The sequence below is a fragment of the Alosa sapidissima genome, chromosome 1 (assembly GCF_018492685.1).
Source record: "Alosa sapidissima isolate fAloSap1 chromosome 1, fAloSap1.pri, whole genome shotgun sequence".
NCBI lineage: Eukaryota > Metazoa > Chordata > Actinopteri > Clupeiformes > Clupeidae > Alosa > Alosa sapidissima.
The window spans coordinates 5,064,908-5,084,412 of record NC_055957.1 but is presented as its reverse complement, the minus strand read 5'-3'; the positions used below and the strand labels follow the sequence as shown (position 1 = coordinate 5,084,412).

The following is a 19,505-nucleotide window of genomic DNA, read 5'->3' as shown; positions in this document are numbered from 1 at the left end:
CGCAAGAGATGACCTCTGCTGTGCAAAGAAAGTGTTCATGAAGACCAGGTGGATCCCAGTTTCTTTAAGCAGGTCATAGCAATCAAGAAAAACTGTATTGAAATAGACCTACAGTAAACACCTAGATTTTGTACTGTTTTCTTCACCAAATAGGAAATACAGTACTTTCTCTAAATGTGCCTTAGATTTATACTTGCAAATAGTAACACAGAACAGACATGGCATCTCTTATGGATAATGAATGATTGCTAATTGAAGAATTGTGCAAATGAGACTCACACATTGACATTACAAGTTCATTATACTGCAATATCTACTAGCTGTGAATACATGTTTTCCCATTTGTTTCACACAGTTAATCCAATGGAGTTTGGAGTCTTTGTACGAGAACTGTGTTAAATGATTTGAAAAAGGATATGAAACATGAGTTAAACAATGAAAATGTGTTAAATCATTTGCAAGAGATGACTTCTGCTCTGCTAAGAAGGTGAAGATCAAGATCAAGTGGATCCAAGTTTCATTAAGTGCATCAACGCAATCGAGAAAAACTGTAATCTTCACCAAAACTTTTCAGCTTTTTTCTTTCTTTCTTTCTTTCTTTCTTTCTTTCTTTCTTTCCTTCCTTCTACTTTCTCTGTGTGTCTTGTCTTTTCTCTAACTATATAGCTAACTCCCCCATTTCCATAGTGTTGCCTGGCAGCTCACCTGAGACCTGATTTATTGCGTTCTATTTTTGGGAAGCTGCTTCCTGATCCCTCCTGCCCCAGCGGTTGCTAAGTAACCGACTCTGGTGTGGTGATGAAGAGCCTGAATGAGACACACAGGTAAAGAAGGATGTGGGGGGGGGAAGGGGGGGGGGCTGTCACAGGCTAGCGGGCTGGTGGTGGGATGGTGTATGTGTATCTGTGTGTGTGTGTGGTGCTCTTTGCAGGCTAGGATTGATAAAAGTACCATTTCCTGATATAGCTCAATCTCAAACAAGCAAACACACATACACACACACACACACGGCACATGTCAGGAGGGGGAGGAGGTGGATAATTTTTCCCAGACCTAATCAGCCGAAGAGCCGGCACTCATCCATCAAACGTGACAGTCCTCTCCATCGGCCTCCTGCCCAAACACAGCCTGGGTTCCATCACTACATTACAGCAATAAGGGTTGTCGGGGGAGACGATTATAGGCCCGTGTTCTAGAACGCCACGGTTAGCCAATCAACTGCGAGCACCAAAACCCATTAGGGGGAAGGTTTAGAGTTCCATCATGGCCGTGGCAGGGTTTGGGTTAGACAGGTAGAGGGACGTTAGCTCAGATCCACTCATTTAGTCCATCCCTGCTTTCCACACAGCTATCGATTGGGATACAGATGCCCATGCTCTACTGAGACCAGACATCCTGTGTGTGTGTATGTGGGGGGGGGGTATGGTGGTGTGGTGTGTGTGTCTAGATGAGAGAGAGAGAGAGAGAGAATGTGTGTGTTTGCGGTGTTTGATGTTTTTTGAAAATAACTACTTTTAAAAGCTTTATTCTGTGGGGAGTGACAACAATTAGAGAATAGAAAGAGAGAAAGTGGTTGTGTGTGTGTGTGTGTGTGTGTGTGTGTGTGTGGGTGTGTGTGTGTGTGCACATGCTTTTATCTCCTAACTTTACATCAGCGATGACAGGAAGCAATTCTACTTCAATGATCCATCCATCCAGTGACAGCGCATCACTGGCTCTGTGTAGTGCAAAGGAGTCGTATTGCTCCCATTGGCTGGACAGGACTGCTAGTGGACAATGAGAGCTTTGTGGTTGAGCAGGGAAAATTTGAAGTGTTTGACTGGACAGGACTGCTAATGAAAGCTTCCTGGACGAGGGGGGTAGTTTTAGGTGTTTGGCTGGACAGGACTGCTAGTGAGATTGTCCTGGACCAGGGGGGCAGTTGAGGTGTGTGTGGGGGGTAGTTGAGGTGTGTGTGTGTGTGTAGGGGGTTTGGTCCAGGCTTCTGGGATCAGTGGGTTATACAACACACACTTCAGAGAAGTGTCCATCCGCTGACCTGGAGTCAGATGGCCCCTGAGCGCTTTGAGCTTTCAAACAGCAACACCAACTGCACACACACACACACACACACACACACACACACACACACACACACACACACTTCAGCACAGGCTGCCAGAGCAGGACAGTAGCAGACACACACACTCACACATTTCAGCACCACATGCCAGGGCAGGGGAGTAGCGTACGCGTGCACACACACATCCAGCACAGCCAGCCATGCAAGGGCACACAAACACACACACACACACACACACACCCTGAAATAATGGCCAAAATCTCTGATGGGATGAGCTCTTCTCTGCCCCTGATGGGCCACAATAACCGAGATTGGAAATGCATTATAGCATTAGAGGCATTCTCACATATCAGATATCATGATCACACACACACACACACTTACAGGCAGACACTCTCACACACGCACACAGGCACACACACACACACAGACATCCTGTGTGTGTGTATGTGGGGGGGGGGGGGGGGTATGGTGGTGTGGTGTGTGTGTCTAGATGAGAGAGAGAGAGAGAGAGAGAGAGAGAGAGAGAATGTGTGTGTTTGCGGTGTTTGATGTTTTTTGAAAATAACTACTTTTAAAAGCTTTATTCTGTGGGGAGTGACAACAATTAGAGAATAGAAAGAGAGAAAGTGGTTGTGTGTGTGTGTGTGTGTGTGTGTGTGTGTGTGGGTGTGTGTGTGTGTGCACATGCTTTTATCTCCTAACTTTACATCAGCGATGACAGGAAGCACTTCTACTTCAATGATCCATCCATCCAGTGACAGCGCATCACTGGCTCTGTGTAGTGCAAAGGAGTCGTATTGCTCCCATTGGCTGGACAGGACTGCTAGTGGACAATGAGAGCTTTGTGGTTGAGCAGGGAAAATTTGAAGTGTTTGACTGGACAGGACTGCTAATGAAAGCTTCCTGGACGAGGGGGGTAGTTTTAGGTGTGTGTGGGGGGTAGTTGAGGTGTTTGTGGGGGGTAGTTGAGGTGTGTGTGTGTAGGGGGTTTGGTCCAGGCTTCTGGGATCAGTGGGTTATACAACACACACTTCAGAGAAGTGTCCATCCGCTGACCTGGAGTCAGATGGCCCCTGAGCGCTTTGAGCTTTCAAACAGCAACACCAACTGCACACACACACACACACACACACACACACACACACACTTCAGCACAGGCTGCCAGAGCAGGACAGTAGCAGACACACACACTCACACATTTCAGCACCACATGCCAGGGCAGGGGAGTAGCGTACGCGTGCACACACACATCCAGCACAGCCAGCCATGCAAGGGCACACAAACACACACACACACACACACCCTGAAATAATGGCCAAAATCTCTGATGGGATGAGCTCTTCTCTGCCCCTGATGGGCCACAATAACCGAGATTGGAAATGCATTATAGCATTAGAGGCATTCTCACATATCAGATATCATGATCACACACACACAAACACACACACAGGCAGACACTCACACCACAAACACACACTCACACACAGAAAGGCACTGAGTGAAAGCAGTGCTGAAAACTCACTCTCAATCCCTCATCAAACAGCGGTTCATCTCTACATGCTCTCATAAACCCCCTCAGTGCAGATTAGTTTAATCTGTGCGTTCGCTACCAGGGAGAACGGCCTCTGTGTGTGTGTGTGTGTGTGTGATGCAAGGAGCAGAGATTGGGCAGTAGCTGCCAAATAGAGACCATTACATCACACTTGTGTGTATTTGAGTATCTGCTGTGTGTGTGTGTGTGTATGTGTGTATTTGAGTATATGCTGTGTGTGTGTGTGTGTGTGTGTGTGTAAAGGAGACCAGGACCACAGCTGGTGCCGAGCACGTAACCCAGAGGAGATGTCGAGAAGGGATGATGACGGAGCTTTGGGATGACAAGGCCCTCCAAACACACCCTGATTAAAACCTCTGCAGTTCACTCATGGTGAGCGTCAGTAATGGTGACTCTCCAAAAGTCATTTACACTTTTACCCCCCCCCCCCCCCCGCCCCGCCCCGCCCCCAGTAGAGTGTCATAGTGCCGTGTCGGTGGGGACTCCAAACCCCGCCCCCAGTAGAGCGTCATAGTGCCGTGTCGGTGGTGACTCCAAACCCCGCCCCCAGGAGAGCGTCATAGTGCCGTGTCGGTGGTGACGGTGACGGTCTCTGTCCTGCAGCGCCTCATGAAAGCTCCGCTAGTGACATCTCTTAGCAGTCTGCCAAACACATCTCTGGATACGCAACAAGACAGGTTACAGGACGTGTGTGTCTGCTTGTGTGTGAGCCAGGGCAGACGTCCTCAGAGGACGTGGTCACACACGCAGCCAAAGAGTTGAATTCTTCTCTCCTTCCCATCCACTCCTGTCCCTGTGGAACTCAGGAACAGGAATCTAATGCCCCCTCATACACACACACACCTAAATACAGCCTCAGGCCTGCTCCTGTTTATTTCGTTTGAGGAGGGAAACTCTATGCGCTGCGTCGCGACGTGAGCCATCTTTGGCGTTGAACTCTGGGTAATTCGATCAGGCTGCCCAGTGGCCGTGACTTTCAGGGTCCTGTCAGCTAACAGCTAATGATTCTCATTTCAGTAGACGTGCGATCGATAGCTGGACCCAGCCTGCCAACTGGCCGAGCCAGGAAACGAGTTCACTGCATTGTGGGGGAATGTCTGCTAATTATACGGCAAACTGAGTGTGTGTGACAGAGTGAGGGAGACAGAATGGAAAGAAAACAAAGTGTGTGTGTGTGTGTGTGTGTGTGAAAAGAGAAATGTAGTGTAATGTAATGCAGGGCTGTATGAGTCAGTGGAAAAGTACTACAGGAATAAGGGGGGGGGGGGGGGGGGGGGTTGGCATAATGCAGAGGTCATCTGTAACACAGGTTTGGATGGTTAGCACAGCTCCCCCAGGATGTAATGCAGGTTAGCATGGTTAGCATGATTAACATAGCTCCCCCAGGATGTTATGCAGGTTAGCATGGTTAGCATTGCTCCCCCAGGATGTAATGCAGGTTAGCATAGCTCCCCCAATATGTAATGCAGGTTAGCATTGCTTCCCCAGGATGTTGCTAGGTTACGGGGACGCTGGCGAGACACGCCGCTCCGTCTGGCATCATGTTTTTGTTTGTTTTTATGTAATGTTCGTAATTTTATGTAATGTCATGTTTATTTTTTTTTTTATTGGTTTGTCTAGCTAAATGTTTTCCCTATTTATTTACGTTGTTTTTGATAGTTTTCGTGTTATTCTTAGTACTTTTTACTGCTTCTGGGTCAGCTGAAACGTCGTTGACGTTTGTCCATTGGGAGCTTGCTGTGGCTAGCTTTTGCCCTGGCTGGGCCTCTGGCATCCTTCCATCCATCCGTGAACGGTGCGCTTCGCTCTCTGGTCGAGGGGATCTCTCAGGACGGCTGGACCTGGGCTGGCTACTCTGCGAGGGATCTGCCGTGGCCGCCGAGCTGTTGCTGACCTGCGAGCTGTAGCGGTGGGGAGCTGCGGTCTCACGGAGTAACAGACGGTCGCTGTTAGAAGTCCACCGAGTTGCGCATCTACACGATCGCCAACTACTTCAGACTGTGCTTCCAGTGATCTCCAGACTGCAGTCTACAAGGCCTAACGTCAACGTGATCTCCAAACTGCCAGTGAATTCACTGGGTTGATCATTTGCTATCGTTAAAGAACTTTGTTGGCATATCGGTTGTGAAGACACTCTGTGCAGTTTTCACGGATCACCATTGCCCTTGGACATTTTCAGCTGGTTTGGAAATTGGACTAATTTTAACATCACCTTCCCCTTTTTAAATATATTTTCTTTATTTGTTTATTTGTTTTGTTGTCTGTCTTATATGTCTTGGTGTCACGGGTACGCTGGCGACTACGCCGCTCCGTCCAGCATTTTTTGTATTTGTTATTTTTTAAATGTATTTGTCATGTCTTGATGTCATGGGCACGCTGGCGACTACGCCGCTCCATCCGGCATCGTTTGTCTTGTTATGTGTCATGTTTGTTGGAGCGCTTTGGGTTGCACTATGTGCATGTTAAATGCGCTTTAAAAATAAAACTGACTTGACTTGACTTGACTAATGCAGGTTAGCACAGCTCCCCCAGGATGTAATGCAGGTTAGCATAATGCAGGTTAGCATGGTTAGCATAATGCAGGTTAGCATGGTTAGTCTGCTCCCCCAGGATGTTATGCAGGTTAGCATGGTTAGTCTGCTCCCCCAGGATGTAATGCAGGTTAGCATGGTTAGTCTGCTCCCCCAGGATGTAATGCAGGTTAGCATGTACTCCGGTCTGTACCATGATGGGGCATCTGTGGCCTACTGGTTAGGGAATTGGACTTGTGACCAAAGTCTCAAACTCCATGATATATTATCAAATTCATAGTCTGTATATGGCCAAGTCCATGATTTTAATTCATAGTTTGTATATGGCGAAGTGCATGATTTTGAACCCAATACACTTTTGGTCTAGCAAATTCAGCATATTGATCCTCTTGATCCTCCAGGGTTTCGCTAGAATGAAACCACAGGACTCCTCTGCTATGAGGTTCGCCATTTTATCTGAATTCATTTAGCCAGATGTGTCACTAAACCAAGTACTTCAAACGTGAAATAGACTGGACCTAGTAATGTTACCTAGTCAGTAGCCTAGGTGTGCTGGGTACCTAGTCAGTGGTCTGGGTCTGGATGTGCTGGGTACCTAGTCAGTTGTCAGGATGTGCTGGGTACCTAGTCAGTGGTCTGGGTCTGGATGTGCTGGGTACCTAGTCAGTTGTCAGGATGTGCTGGGTACCTAGTCAGTGGTCTGGGTGTGCTGGGTACCTAGTCAGTTGTCTGGGTGTGCTGGGTACCTAGTCAGTAGTCTAACTGTGCTGGGTACCTAGTCAGTGGTCTGGGTACCTAGTCAGTAGTCTGGGTGTGCTGCTGGGTACCTAGTCAGTTGTCTGGGTGTGCTGGGTACCTAGTCAGTAGTCTGGGTGTGCTGCTGGGTACATAGTCAGTTGTCTGGGTGTGCTGGGTACCTAGTCAGTTGTCTGGGTGTGCTGTGTGGCCTGGTGGAGAAGTGGAAACTGTGTTTGATGGACTTGGGTGATGGAGGTGGTTTGGGTGATGGAGGTGGTGTGGGTGATGGAGGATGGAGGTGGTGTGGGTGATGGAGGTGGTGTGGGTGATAGAGGTGGTGTGGGATGGAGGTGGTGTGGGTGATGGAGGTGGTGTGGGGAGCAGTAATTGCTTTTGTGCACTATCACAATACACCCCTCTCTCCCCTGGCCAGTCCCCAGCATCAGTAGTGCTGCACAGTGGTGGCTCTGAGCCAAGAGCTGTTTACATGCAGAGATGTGTGTGTGTGTGAGGGAGTGAGATAGAGAGATCTGTTTACATGCAGCAGAGGACGTGTGTGTGTGTGTGTGAGGGAGTGAGATAGAGAGATCTGTTTACATGCAGCAGAGGACGTGTGTGTGTGTGTGTGTGTGTGTGTGTGTGTGTGTGAGGGAGTGAGATAGAGAGATCTGTTTACATGCAGCAGAGGACGTGTGTGTGTGTGTGTGAGGGAGTGAGATAGAGTATGAAAGAATCAGAGAATGGAGAGAAGATGAGAGAGATGGAATGAGTGAGAGAAAGGGTGGAGGAAAGATGGACAGATAGAGAGAGAGGGGGTGAAAGAAAGGAGAGAAGAGATGGAATGAGGGAGAAACAACAGTTGAGGTATAACTTGAGAGAGAACAGGGGAGAGAAGAGTGGTGAAAAGAGAGATAGAACAGGGGAGAGTAGTAGAAAGAGAGAGAGAGATGGAAGAGAAGAGTGGTGAAAAGAGAGATAGAACAGGGGAGAGTAGTAGAAAGAGAGAGAGAGATGGAAGAGAAGAGTGGTAAAAAGAGAGATAGAACAGGGGAGAGTTGTAGAAAGAGAGAGAGATGGAAGAGAAGAGTGGTAAAAAGAGAGATAGAACAGGGGAGAGTTGTAGAAAGAGAGAGAGATGGAAGAGAAGAGTGGTAAAAAGAGAGATAGAACAGGGGAGAGTTGTAGAAAGAGAGAGAGAGATGGAAGAGAAGAGTGGTGAAAAGAGAGATAGAACAGGGGAGAGTAGTAGAAAGAGAGAGAGAGAGATGGAAGAGAAGAGTGGTAAAAAGAGAGATAGAACAGGGGAGAGTTGTAGAAAGAGAGAGAGAGATGGAAGAGAAGAGTGGTAAAAAGAGAGATAGAACAGGGGAGAGTAGTAGAAAGAGAGATAGAACAGGGGAGAGTAGAGTGGTGAAGAGAGAGAGATGGAAGAGAAGAGAAGAGTAGAGTGGTGATGTAAGTACTGTAGAGAGGGCTTGAGGGCATGAGCTGCCGAGCGAGAGCAGGCACATCCGGGCGTCCTGTGTGTTTTATAAAAGTGGAGGGTGTGAACGCAGACACTGAGCAGGGAGTGTGTGTGTGTGTGTGTGTGTGTGTGTGTGTGTGTGTGTGTGGACATGGAGAGAGTGGGTTATGTAACAAAATACTGCAGTGAGGTAAAGGTAGGCAAATGTGTGTGTGTGTGAGAGTGAATTTGTGTTTCTTCCCAGCGCTTGATCTTTACTTGGATTAGACAACAAAGCGGAGCTCTCTCTCTCTCTCTCTCTTTGATGGGCACTTTTAAGTGGGGCTGCCCTGTGTGTGATCTCAATGTAATACAGCTGTACACACACACACCTTGGCCTTGCGCTGGCATAACGGACCCCCACACGTCAAGGTGTGTGATACTGCCACACTCAGCAGCAATCTGCTCTGAGGAAACTGGCGCAGCGCTGTAGCTGCTCCACAAAAGCATCTCTCCTCTCTCACAGAGCTGCTCCACAACAGCATCTCTCCTCTCTCACAGAGCTGCTCCACAACAGCGTCTCTCCTCTCTCTCACAGAGCTGCTGTACTCCACAACAGCGTCTCTCCTCTCTCACAGACAGCACCTGGGCAAGTGCAGTGGCATGACATTCAGACATCCTCCTGGTGACGATGCTCGACGACCTTCACATGCTCAGGTGTGACGTTGCGCCTCTGGTGGCATGAGATGTTCCTGACCCACACAAGTGGAAACATCACAGCCGCATCTGGGCACATAACGTGTGTGTGGAGGGCACATAACGTGTGTGTGTTGTCATCAGCCTAAAGTAGCACCAGAAAGAAAGTCATCAATAAAACAGGAGCAGCAGGAGCAGTCTGAGTAAAGAGCAGATGCTCTTGAACACGCTGTTACCTCTAGATAAAGATGCTCTGCTCTTGAACACGCTGTGTTATACCTCTAGATAAAGGAGTCTTTCGTAACGGATTTGAGGAGAATCGGAGAGGGGTGGGGGGGGTAAGAGACTGGACTCAGGAGGCATCAGAGCAGAGAAAGGTGAGTTTTTGTTTTTAATAGAAAGGCATCTCATTTTGGTCTCCTCCACTCCTCTCATTCCGCACAGGGAAAGAGATCCACACACACATACACACACAAACAGAAAAAAATACACCCCTCCCAAACCTTCAAGCCCCCCCTCCCCCCATCCCTCTACCAGTGGCCAGGCACAATGCACACCATGTGCTACATGGCAGTAAAGAAAACGGAGAGCTCAGGCTCACACACACACATACACAACAGAAACACCAAAGTCCAGTCGGTCCTGGAGCCTCCGCTGTGCATCCATCTCTTCTGTAGCGCTCATCCGGAGAAACGTAGCGACGTATCGAAAGATCGGTTTAAAAAAGTTACAGGAAATGATGAAAGAAAACAGAACAAACACATTTCAAGGTCATACAGAGGGCAAACTCATCACCAGACGAAACAAAATGCGACAAGCCAACAACAAACCACCGGAACAAAAGCCTCAAGAAGCAGAAAAGCAAACAAAGAAATGACAAGATCAAAACGAGACACTTCCTTTGATACTACGCTTTCATCATAGTCCCTTATAACCTCATCCTATCTCAGAGCAGCAGGCATATGGTCACTGCGTCGTGCCCATTTCAGTAGATCTACAAATTCTGTGCTGGACTTGGACTGTGCTCGTGGAGAACAGGGAGCTGTGTGTGTGTGTGTGTGTGTTGTGCTGTTGGTCAAAAGGGCCATTCACAACCATAATGACAACTACAACGGAAAGTTATTTATTTATTTTGTTTTGTCATCATTATAGTTTTGGTTCTTGTGTGTGTTTTGAGATTATCATTATAGTTCTGGTTCTTGTGTTTCACTATCATAATAGTTCTGGTTCTTGTGTGTGGGTTTCTGGCATCATCATAGTTCTGGTTTTTGTGTTTCATTAGCATTATAGTTCTGGTTCTTGTGTGTGTTTCATTATCATTATCGTTCTGGTTCTTGTGTGTGGGTTTCTGGCATCATTATAGTTCTGGTTCTTGTGTGTGTTCTGGCATCATCATTATAGTTTTGGTTCTTGTGTGTTTCATTATCATTATAGTTCTGGTTCTGGTGTGTGAACGACCCTTGGTTCACTGCTTCAGTGTACTGGATATAGATAGATATGGACTGCAGTAGTGAGGAGCATGCAGCTGTGTTGTACCGTCTGTCCAGCTCATCCCAGCAGCAGCTACAGATCCTTAGTCCCAGCAGGTGGACGAGAGGCAGGTAGTCTGATGGAACACTGCATGCTCTCATACCCCTACACCGCTCATGCCCTCCTGCTCTTACCCCTGCCCCGCTCCTGCCCATACCCCTGCACTCCTCCTGCCCTGCCCTCCTGCCCATACCCCTGCACTCCTCCTGCCCTGCCCTCCTGCCCATACCCCTGCCCTGCCCTCCTGCTCATACCCCTGCACTCCTCCTCCCCACCTCCTGCTCATACCCCTGCCCTCCTGCCCTGCCCTCCTGCTCATACCCCTGCCCTGCCCTCCTGCTCATACCCCTGCCCTGCCCTCCTGCCCACCTCCTGCCCATACCCCTGCACTCCTCCTGCCCATACCCCTGCCCTGCCCTCCTGCCCATACCCCTGCCCTCCTGCCCTCCTGCCCATACTCCAGGGTTGTGTGCCCTGTGGCCAGGATACTGTTGGGAACAAAAAGAAAACTCAGTATATTTTGTTTCGATCGTTCTAGTCTAGAACTTCACTGGGTTCCTGTGGGTTTGTCCTTTGTGCTGGGAACCCATTAAGGTGGTTCCAAGAACTTTTTAAAGGGTCTCCTATTAGTTAAAGCATTCTCCTTAATGGGCCTAGATAATACCTTTTGAATGCAGCTGAAATACAAGCTAATGATTCTCATGGGAAAGAATCCTACTTCATCCTTCTAACGGTGTAGATACAGGAATACTGCGCCACTGGCCTCGTCTCAGACTAAAATATGGAGAACTTCTAAACGTCTGTGTACCCATAAAGCAACAATAGAAAACCTAACGGAGGAACAGCTTTGCCATCCAAGTATATTGAGAACGAGAAGATCAGTGGGATGGAACGGCTGGAAAATCTTGGTGGATTTGTGGTCAGAGGATGAGTCACCGGTGTCCACTAAGGACTGAACAGATAATGCCAATCACTTGGTGACCCGACACTGACGAGGAAATAAAATTCATAAAAAATTCATCAACATTGTCTCCAGTACAGTACAATCATACCTCTTAGTTCTGAAGGTCTCTTCTGACCAAAATAAGGAAAAAATAAACAAATACCAACACACAACAAGCAACAACAACACATTCAAGACAGCATTCAAGATTTGGAATACAAAATATATATATATATATATATATATATATATTTTTAACATGCCACATGTATGCCACTGGAAACCATATGGCAGACTTTATTTTAATCTCTTTTTTTGGACAAAAAATATCAGGAGACACTTTGCATTTTTTCTAACCCGAAGCCCATTAAGGTCAGCAAGCAAAAAGCACCGACCTGGAAAAGGCGACGCGGCGAAGCAAGCTGGACAAGACCATGCAGAACACACTCCAAATCTCTCAACAGTCAACCCCCCCCCCTCCACCCCACCCCATATGAAACCAAGTGCCCCCTTCCCCTTCCAGTGGTCTACAAGGTTCACATCATAAACCTGTGCAGTGCAACAGTCTCGAAAGAAGCGGAGGCAAGTGCTCACAGAACCGCTCAGCTGACGCCTAGAACCCTAGAACCAGACGGAGCCCTTGCGGATCTCGATCTGAGAGGCCGTGCGAATAAGGGGAGGTGGGAGGGAAGCGGAGTGTGAAAATGACGAGACTGAGATATCGGATCTCCAGAAAACAGGCCAATTCAAAGGAATTTGAAACCAGTCGGACAGAGTCAGGGGTGAGGTGACCGGAGCCGGGGGAGGAACGGGCACAGGGAATGGAGGACTACATTTACAGATGGACAAGCAAAAAGACGATATCCAACCTTAGCGTGACTGAGGGGAACATGGCCGAGGGGACCAATGAGAAGATGAACAGACATTCTTTAAGATACAGCATTACTTTGGAACGCTGTGTGCTTGAGCAAGCACATTCATAATAATAACAACAATAACAATAATAAGGTAAACCTAGGAATAATACCAGTGTGCTTGCTTGTGTGGTCTGGGGTTGGGTTGGATCATCGCTCCATCTCGGCATGCACAGTCAGGCACAGAACAGGAAATCACAGCCAATCACGTCTTTCCACCACATCACAACACATTCGGCATCAATAACCCCCCCCCCCAGTACCCAGTCCTTGGCTATTTTCTGAAGCCCCCCCTCCCAACTAGGCTACTGATGACAGGGAACAGGGGTGTCTTGGAGAAAGGGGGGTGGTACCCCTTGCTTCAGCTGGTAATGTTTTTTGTGAAGGACACGTCCTCAGTCATTTATACGATGTGTATCAGTGTACATGAACATGTGTGTGTCTGTGTGTGTATGTGAGTGCAGTAAGTCCACGTGTCTCTCTCTCTTTCTCTCTCTTTCTCTACAGAGAGGTGGAGGGAAGCTTCTTGACGCGTCGCTGTGCCAGGAAGGACGACTCGATGGGCTTCAGCTCAGGTGGGGGCTGAGAGCTCTTCAGCGCTGAGTAGGTTGCTGCCATCGCCCCCTGCAGGAACAGCAAGGAAGTACAATCAGCATCAGAGGAACAATTTGTTTCTTGTTACGACCATAGACATAATATACATAGACGCCGCATTGGCTGCTGGAAACAAGAAATGCGGCCGCCATCTTGGACCGGTCATACTCCTCGTTGCGTTGCAGCAGAAGACACAAGATGACAGCACTGTGCAGCATGTTCCTTCTCAAATCGGCGGACCATACTCGGGGGATTTACTTTTCACAAGTAAGATTTAACATAACCGTACTATTGGTTGTATTTTGTGAATAGAATATTACCAGAGCTGAGAAGGAGCAATCTTTGATATTACTGTATGAAAATCGTAGCCATCTAGCTAGGCTATGTTTACTCGGTGTTCACCCGGCTATGAACTGAGACTTGATAAGTCATATTCCATAACACTGACTTAGATTACAACTGACACAAGAAGGCTATTGTAGAAATAAATCATACTAGATTTGGCCGGCAAATTTTACACAAGTGGCACAGACTAGCCTATTGGGCAATCGCTAGCTGCTGTGTGTTGGTGGTAGCCTCACTATTTCCTGAATAAAGTAACTTTTCAATAGCTCAACTTCTTTATTTATCAAGTAGCTTAGCCAGACAAGCTACACTTTTCTTGTCATGTGAAATTAGCACAATTTAAAGTAGCTTCCTATGTAGTGAACTAGCCTACTGCTGTGTTTGTGTTAGGCTACTAATACATTTGACTGGGTGGTAGTTTTGTGTAGTGTTTTATTCATGGCAGAGTAACTGATAGTTTAGCTCACTAAAATTTCAAAGTAGCTTGCCCAACACTGTATTATTCACATGTCATTTACCCTAACAAGAATAAGATGCCTCTCAAATTCCTTTTCATTCATTTATTTATTATTTTGTATCTCTCCAGAACAACTGCCTTGTTCAAGAAGACTGTGAATGAACTGAACGGTCTCCTCACACCCCTGGAACTGAGGAAGGTGCAGCTCTTCATTGCAGTACTGCAGGGTATCTGCTACACTGTGACTGAATGTTTGATTTATGAGCTCCACCTTCATCACCTGCATTCGCCACTCTGTGTCCCATTTTCCCATCGTCTGGTTGACTCAGTCCTCTTTTATGAAGTCACCTTTTTGTCTTGAATTGATGAACTGTTACACTTACTATGCCAAACCAATGTCTGTTTTTTAAGGATCAGAAACAAACCTACAAACTTGCACTTTACAATATTTATGGAACTTGTCTAACAAATGCTGTTGATATTGAACCCAGTTACTCCATTTCCTTTATGCCACACCAATGTCTGTTCATCACTTTATTTTTGATGGCACTGAACTGAAAATGTTAATGGATTTTTTTCTGTAAATTTAACTCATTAAAACTTGTATCAAACCAGTTTTTGTCTATGCTGTCAAACGTGGATTAGTTATGTTCCCAGTTTTTATATTGGATGTCATCACTTTATAATATATCATATATATCAGAATATTCTATTACTGTTAAGCCCACTATGAATATTAAAATACACACAACCATGTTTCCTGTATCATACAGCTTTTCTACTGGGAGGTTTACAACTTATTCTGAGTCAATTTACCCAAGTTTGTCACTAAACCACATAGGCCTACTTGGAATACCCCTCAGATGTCTGAATGGCACTGATCTCACTTAAATGTTTATGGAACCTTTCTGTAGACTGTGAATAATGCTGTTGATGGAACTTTTCTGTCAACTGTGAACTATATTTAACTCATTAAACTTGTATCAAACTAGTTTTGTCTATGCAGTCAAACATGGATTATGTTCCCAGTTTTGATATCGGACGTCAGGTCACTTTATATCATATATCAGAATATTCTATTACTGTTAAACCCACTATGAATATTAAAATACGCTAAATCATGTGTCCTGTATCATAGCTACATGTATGACCTTTGCAGCAAAAAAAACCGCGTGAGAATCTGTTCGGTATTCAGTGAGATATGATTAATTAAGTGCGCTGACAGCTCATCTCACCGGCCAAACAGATTACACTGAGTGGAGTGGATGACCGGTCCAAGATGGCGGCTCCAAATCTTGTCACCGCTAGTAAGGGAGTAGCGGTCGATGCGGCGTCTATGTATATTATGTCTATGGTTACGACCCCCCTGTGCCCTCCTCAGGCCGTCCCATGTCAGTGCACGGGCGGGGTTGCACCTGGGGGGGTTAATTGGTAATTGGGTGCACCTGTAACCAGGTGCTGCTATATTAGGGGCTGTCCTCTCTTTCCCATTAGGCACTTTGCTTCTCTCATGCAGGCACCTATTTTGACTTTCTCTTGCACTGGCACTTTTCACTCTCCCTTATTCTAGATCTCTCTACTTCTCTCTTTTCTTTGTCTCTCACATAATCTACTGGCACCTACATTGCATCTACACACGCACGTCACTTCTCCCATTCATTTTCCCCTAGATATCTTGTATTTGGTAACGTTGCTTTGCGTTAATTCAATAAATTATTATTTGCTTTGAAGCTTGTTGTCCGTGTCCCTCTTTATGTTTCGGTCTGGTAACGAGTTGGCCGTAACATTCTACAGCCAGAATAATATTCTTTTCTGGGCTGCGTGTGTGTCTAAGTATATATTTTTGGGCTTTTTTGCCTTTATTTGGAGAGAGATGGGGTGGGATCGGGAAATGACCGCAGGTCAGATTCGAACCTGGGTCCCCGTGGGCACTCGGACCCGTATATGGTCCGGGCGCTGTAGCCTGCTGCGCCACAGTGCCCCCCCCCCCCCCCGCATGTGTTTCTTTATTATGGAAATAAAATTACTGTAGAATGTTGTTCACGTTATGGTGTTCACCCTTTACAGACTAGCATAACAATGGGACACACTGCATCTTCTGTTCTGGTGTAGCAATTAGGGATCGACCGATATGGTTTTTTCAGGGCCGATACCGATATCAATTATTACCAAAACAGGAGGCCGATAACCGATATGTAAAACCGATATTTAAGTTGTCAAAAAGGGGGGTAGATAGTAGCCTAGGCTATGGCGATATGCTGAACATTTTCATTCAAAAGCATTTAATTATGCTAACTTTTCTTTCTTCTTTTGATACACAATTGTCTATCAACTTGCATCACAAGTGTAAATCCTGTGTATCATGTTAATCCAAGAGCTGACTGATAGCAATTATTTCCATAGGCATACACAATGGGCTATGTGCTTGTAAGGGACCTGTCACAAAGAGGATGCTATGCCATCGTGTATGTGAGTGCACGAGAGAGGGATAGGGAGAGGAAGAGGTGCAAGTGTTATGGTTTAATAGTTTAACAAAACAGTTTTAAAATAGTTCTTAGGCTATTTAAGCATGCAATTTGTGTCCATATGTAGGCTATATGCTACACTTCTGTGAGCCTAAAAGGCACGTAATTGCCAGCTCAGGACGCGATTTAGTTCAGGTCTGATTAAATTACGGCTGACCCTGGGTGCCTGTAGTCTTTTCTGACAGTCCGTTAAAAAGCAGCAACTAGACTTTTTGACGTTCGCTATCGCATAATTTAGGACTTGTCTACTATGTAGGCCTAAGGGATAACGTCCGCCGAGGTGTCCCGTTATTAACAATTAATTGACGAGGCAGATGCAAAGAACTCCCGACGCGCAGCACCCGTGTTTGTAGGCTAACTACTAAACGGTAGGCTATCACTAACGTGCATCAATCGGGAATTCGCTAAATGAAGGAGGTGGGTGCTTTAGGCTACTTATTGATCCAGATCAAAGAGACAATAGCTTACAAAGTGGTGTTTTTGTAACTTCAGTGTAGTAGATGATTGTGATTCATTGCAACTTCAGCAATGTAAGGTAGGCCTACCTTCCTTACCTTCGAAAAATAGCTCCGTACAGCTGAAGCCCAGTCTACAATATGCCTCAGTGAGAATTCTAAACTTTCTCCGTGTTCAGTCTTCGATCCTGATTGGCTGCATTCGTGCTAACTAACAAATCAGACGGTGTAGTGGGCGGGACAGTGCTCACGATCACAGAGTAGCCAATGCAGGGAGTGAGAGACGCTTTACAGACAAAGTAGCGCGTTTCATTCTTTATCCATTTCAGTATCGGCTTATCGGTGGAAAAAATGACCGATACCAATTATTATAAAAATGCTAAATATCGGCCCTAATAATCGGCCCGGCCGATAATTGGTCGATCCCTAGTAGCAATAGCCAATACACTACAATATGGACATCTAGATCAGGTCCAGGATCAGTGCACAGTTTATTCACACAGGTAGTATAGTATCTTGCTATAGCATATGGTTCCTGCCGTGTAGGCTATTGCATATGCAAATGCAACAAGTGTTACTATTAGTACTGTTAGTCAGTATGGTCTGAGTCAGATGTTGGCATGTGTAGGCATATTTGTAGCATTACCTATATGATAACATCCTTGTGTGTGTAGAGGGGTGTGTGTCTGTGTGTGTGTGTGTGTGTGTGTGTGTGTGTGTGGAGGTGTGTGTATACTGCATTTTTAGTACAGTATGATAGCACATGTGGGCACCTTGACTAGTTTGGCATCCTGGTGCTGCAGCTGGCTGTTGGGCAGTTTGTCACGCTGCACGATCCAGGGGTGCTTCAGCACTTGCATGGCCGTGAGCCTCTGGTGGGGGTCCACGTGCAGCATCTTGGACACCAGGTCCTACAGCAGGACATGGGCATGTTAATACAGTATGCTAACACATGCTAATATAATATGTTAACACATACTAACACCAGGTCCTACAGCAGGAGACAGCAAAGGAGAACATAGGCATGTTAATACAGTATGCTAATACAATAGGCTAACACAGTATGCTAACACATGCTAATATAATATGCTAACACATACTAACACCAGGTCCTACAGCAGGGAACAGCGCAGAAGAACATGGGCATGCTAATTCAGTATGCCAATATAGTAGACCAGTGGTCTCCAAACTACGGCCCGCGGGCCTCATTTTGGGTGGCCCCTCAAACCATGTTCGTGGTATATAGCATCTGGCCCGCATGAGAGTAGACGTAGAGAGTAGTCAAACTATAACCTCCGTAATTTCCCCCATTAATTCTCTATGGCGAGTCTTAACAGTACACATGTAATACTCTTTTTGTCCACTGGTGGTTGTTTTGGCGCTGTCTTGTGTTTGCCATCGAAAACGGAATGAAATGTACATGTAGACCTACAGTACCTGCAAACATGTAAGAGTCCTATGCTGACTGCATCAGTACTCAAAGTATTCTAAATGTTTATCAATTAATTGGTAATAACTAACTAACTTCTATTCAAGTCATATTTCTGGGACTTTCTGGGATAATTATTTCTATTTTTTATTAACTCGTTCAAATGTTCATTAAAAATTAACAATTTCCAAAGTTCTCATCAGGTGAGTGAAAGTTTTTCCCAGCACTTCATAAAACTAATAGTTTGAGTTATTTTAATTATTTGTAGGATATTACTTGTATGAGCTGTGTATGCAAAGACACAGTTCAGAGTTCACACATTTTGAATAAATATACTTTTGGGACTCCCTGCTAATACTTTTGGGAATGCTAAGTCTTTTTATTAGTATTATTTCATTTGAGTTACATTTTACACTGATATGGCATGATGGCAACATAAACACAGCTAACAATGGTATTAAATTGCAGCAGTCTATGATTAAATGTAATAGAATATTACATTTACTAAGATAGACTGCTGTTGTTCACAGCACTAAGTTATTTATGGTTACTGATATACTCTAGAGTCTCTGGCCCTCTCTTAGAGCCAGGCATAGTGAGCTGGCCCTCGGAAGAAAAAGTTTGAGGACCACTGTAGTAGACTAACACATGGTGCATCAGCAGGGAACAGCGCAGAAGAACATGGGCATGTTAATTCAGTATGCCAATATAGTAGACTAACACATGGTGCATCTTGGACACCAAGTCCTACAGCAGGGGACAGCACAGAAGAACATGGGCATGCTAATACAGTATGCTAATATAGTATGCTAACACATTAAGCATCTTGGACACCATAGATAGATAGATAGCATGCCACATTGATGCAGCAATTTGTGCAAAAGCAGCCAAAACAAGTAGTGAGTATATAAATGAACTATTAGTTAATTTATATACTCACAGTATATAAATTAGTCAGATTAGTTCATTTCTTTTCAAAAGGTCGACATTTCTGTATTATAACCTCCTTATTCTAATATTTTGAGATACTCATTTTTGTTTTTCATGAGCTGTAAGCCGTAATCAAGATTACAACCCAAATGGCTTGACATATTTCACTTTCTCTTTCTCTAGAATAAGCTCAGTGTAGCAGCGCTGGTTTTCAGCTCCTTGAGCGGTGGCATATGACACACTTTACACACGGCCTAGTTTTGGGTCCTGAAGAGAGACACTGTGTGTGTCACAGCAGCCCCCTGCAGGGGGCTCATTGTGTGTGTGTGTGTGTGTGTGTGTGTGTGAACGTCCATG

General features: G+C 45.7%; 1 protein-coding gene across 2 annotated transcripts in view; it reads right to left on the bottom strand.

Moving 5' to 3' along the window:
- Positions 1 to 11,701: 11,701 nt before the first annotated feature.
- Positions 11,702 to 19,505, bottom strand: part of rps6ka1 (ribosomal protein S6 kinase a, polypeptide 1) — a 140,267-nt gene continuing 132,463 nt past the window's right edge. For both annotated transcript variants that reach the window (XM_042108084.1, XM_042107996.1), the window contains 2 exons: positions 17,563 to 17,700; positions 11,702 to 13,037 (listed from right to left, as the gene is read on the bottom strand). In XM_042108084.1, the coding sequence (XP_041964018.1) occupies positions 12,915 to 13,037; positions 17,563 to 17,700 (261 nt within the window). In that variant the 3' untranslated portion in view covers positions 11,702 to 12,914. The remainder of the gene's footprint in view (positions 13,038 to 17,562; positions 17,701 to 19,505) is intronic.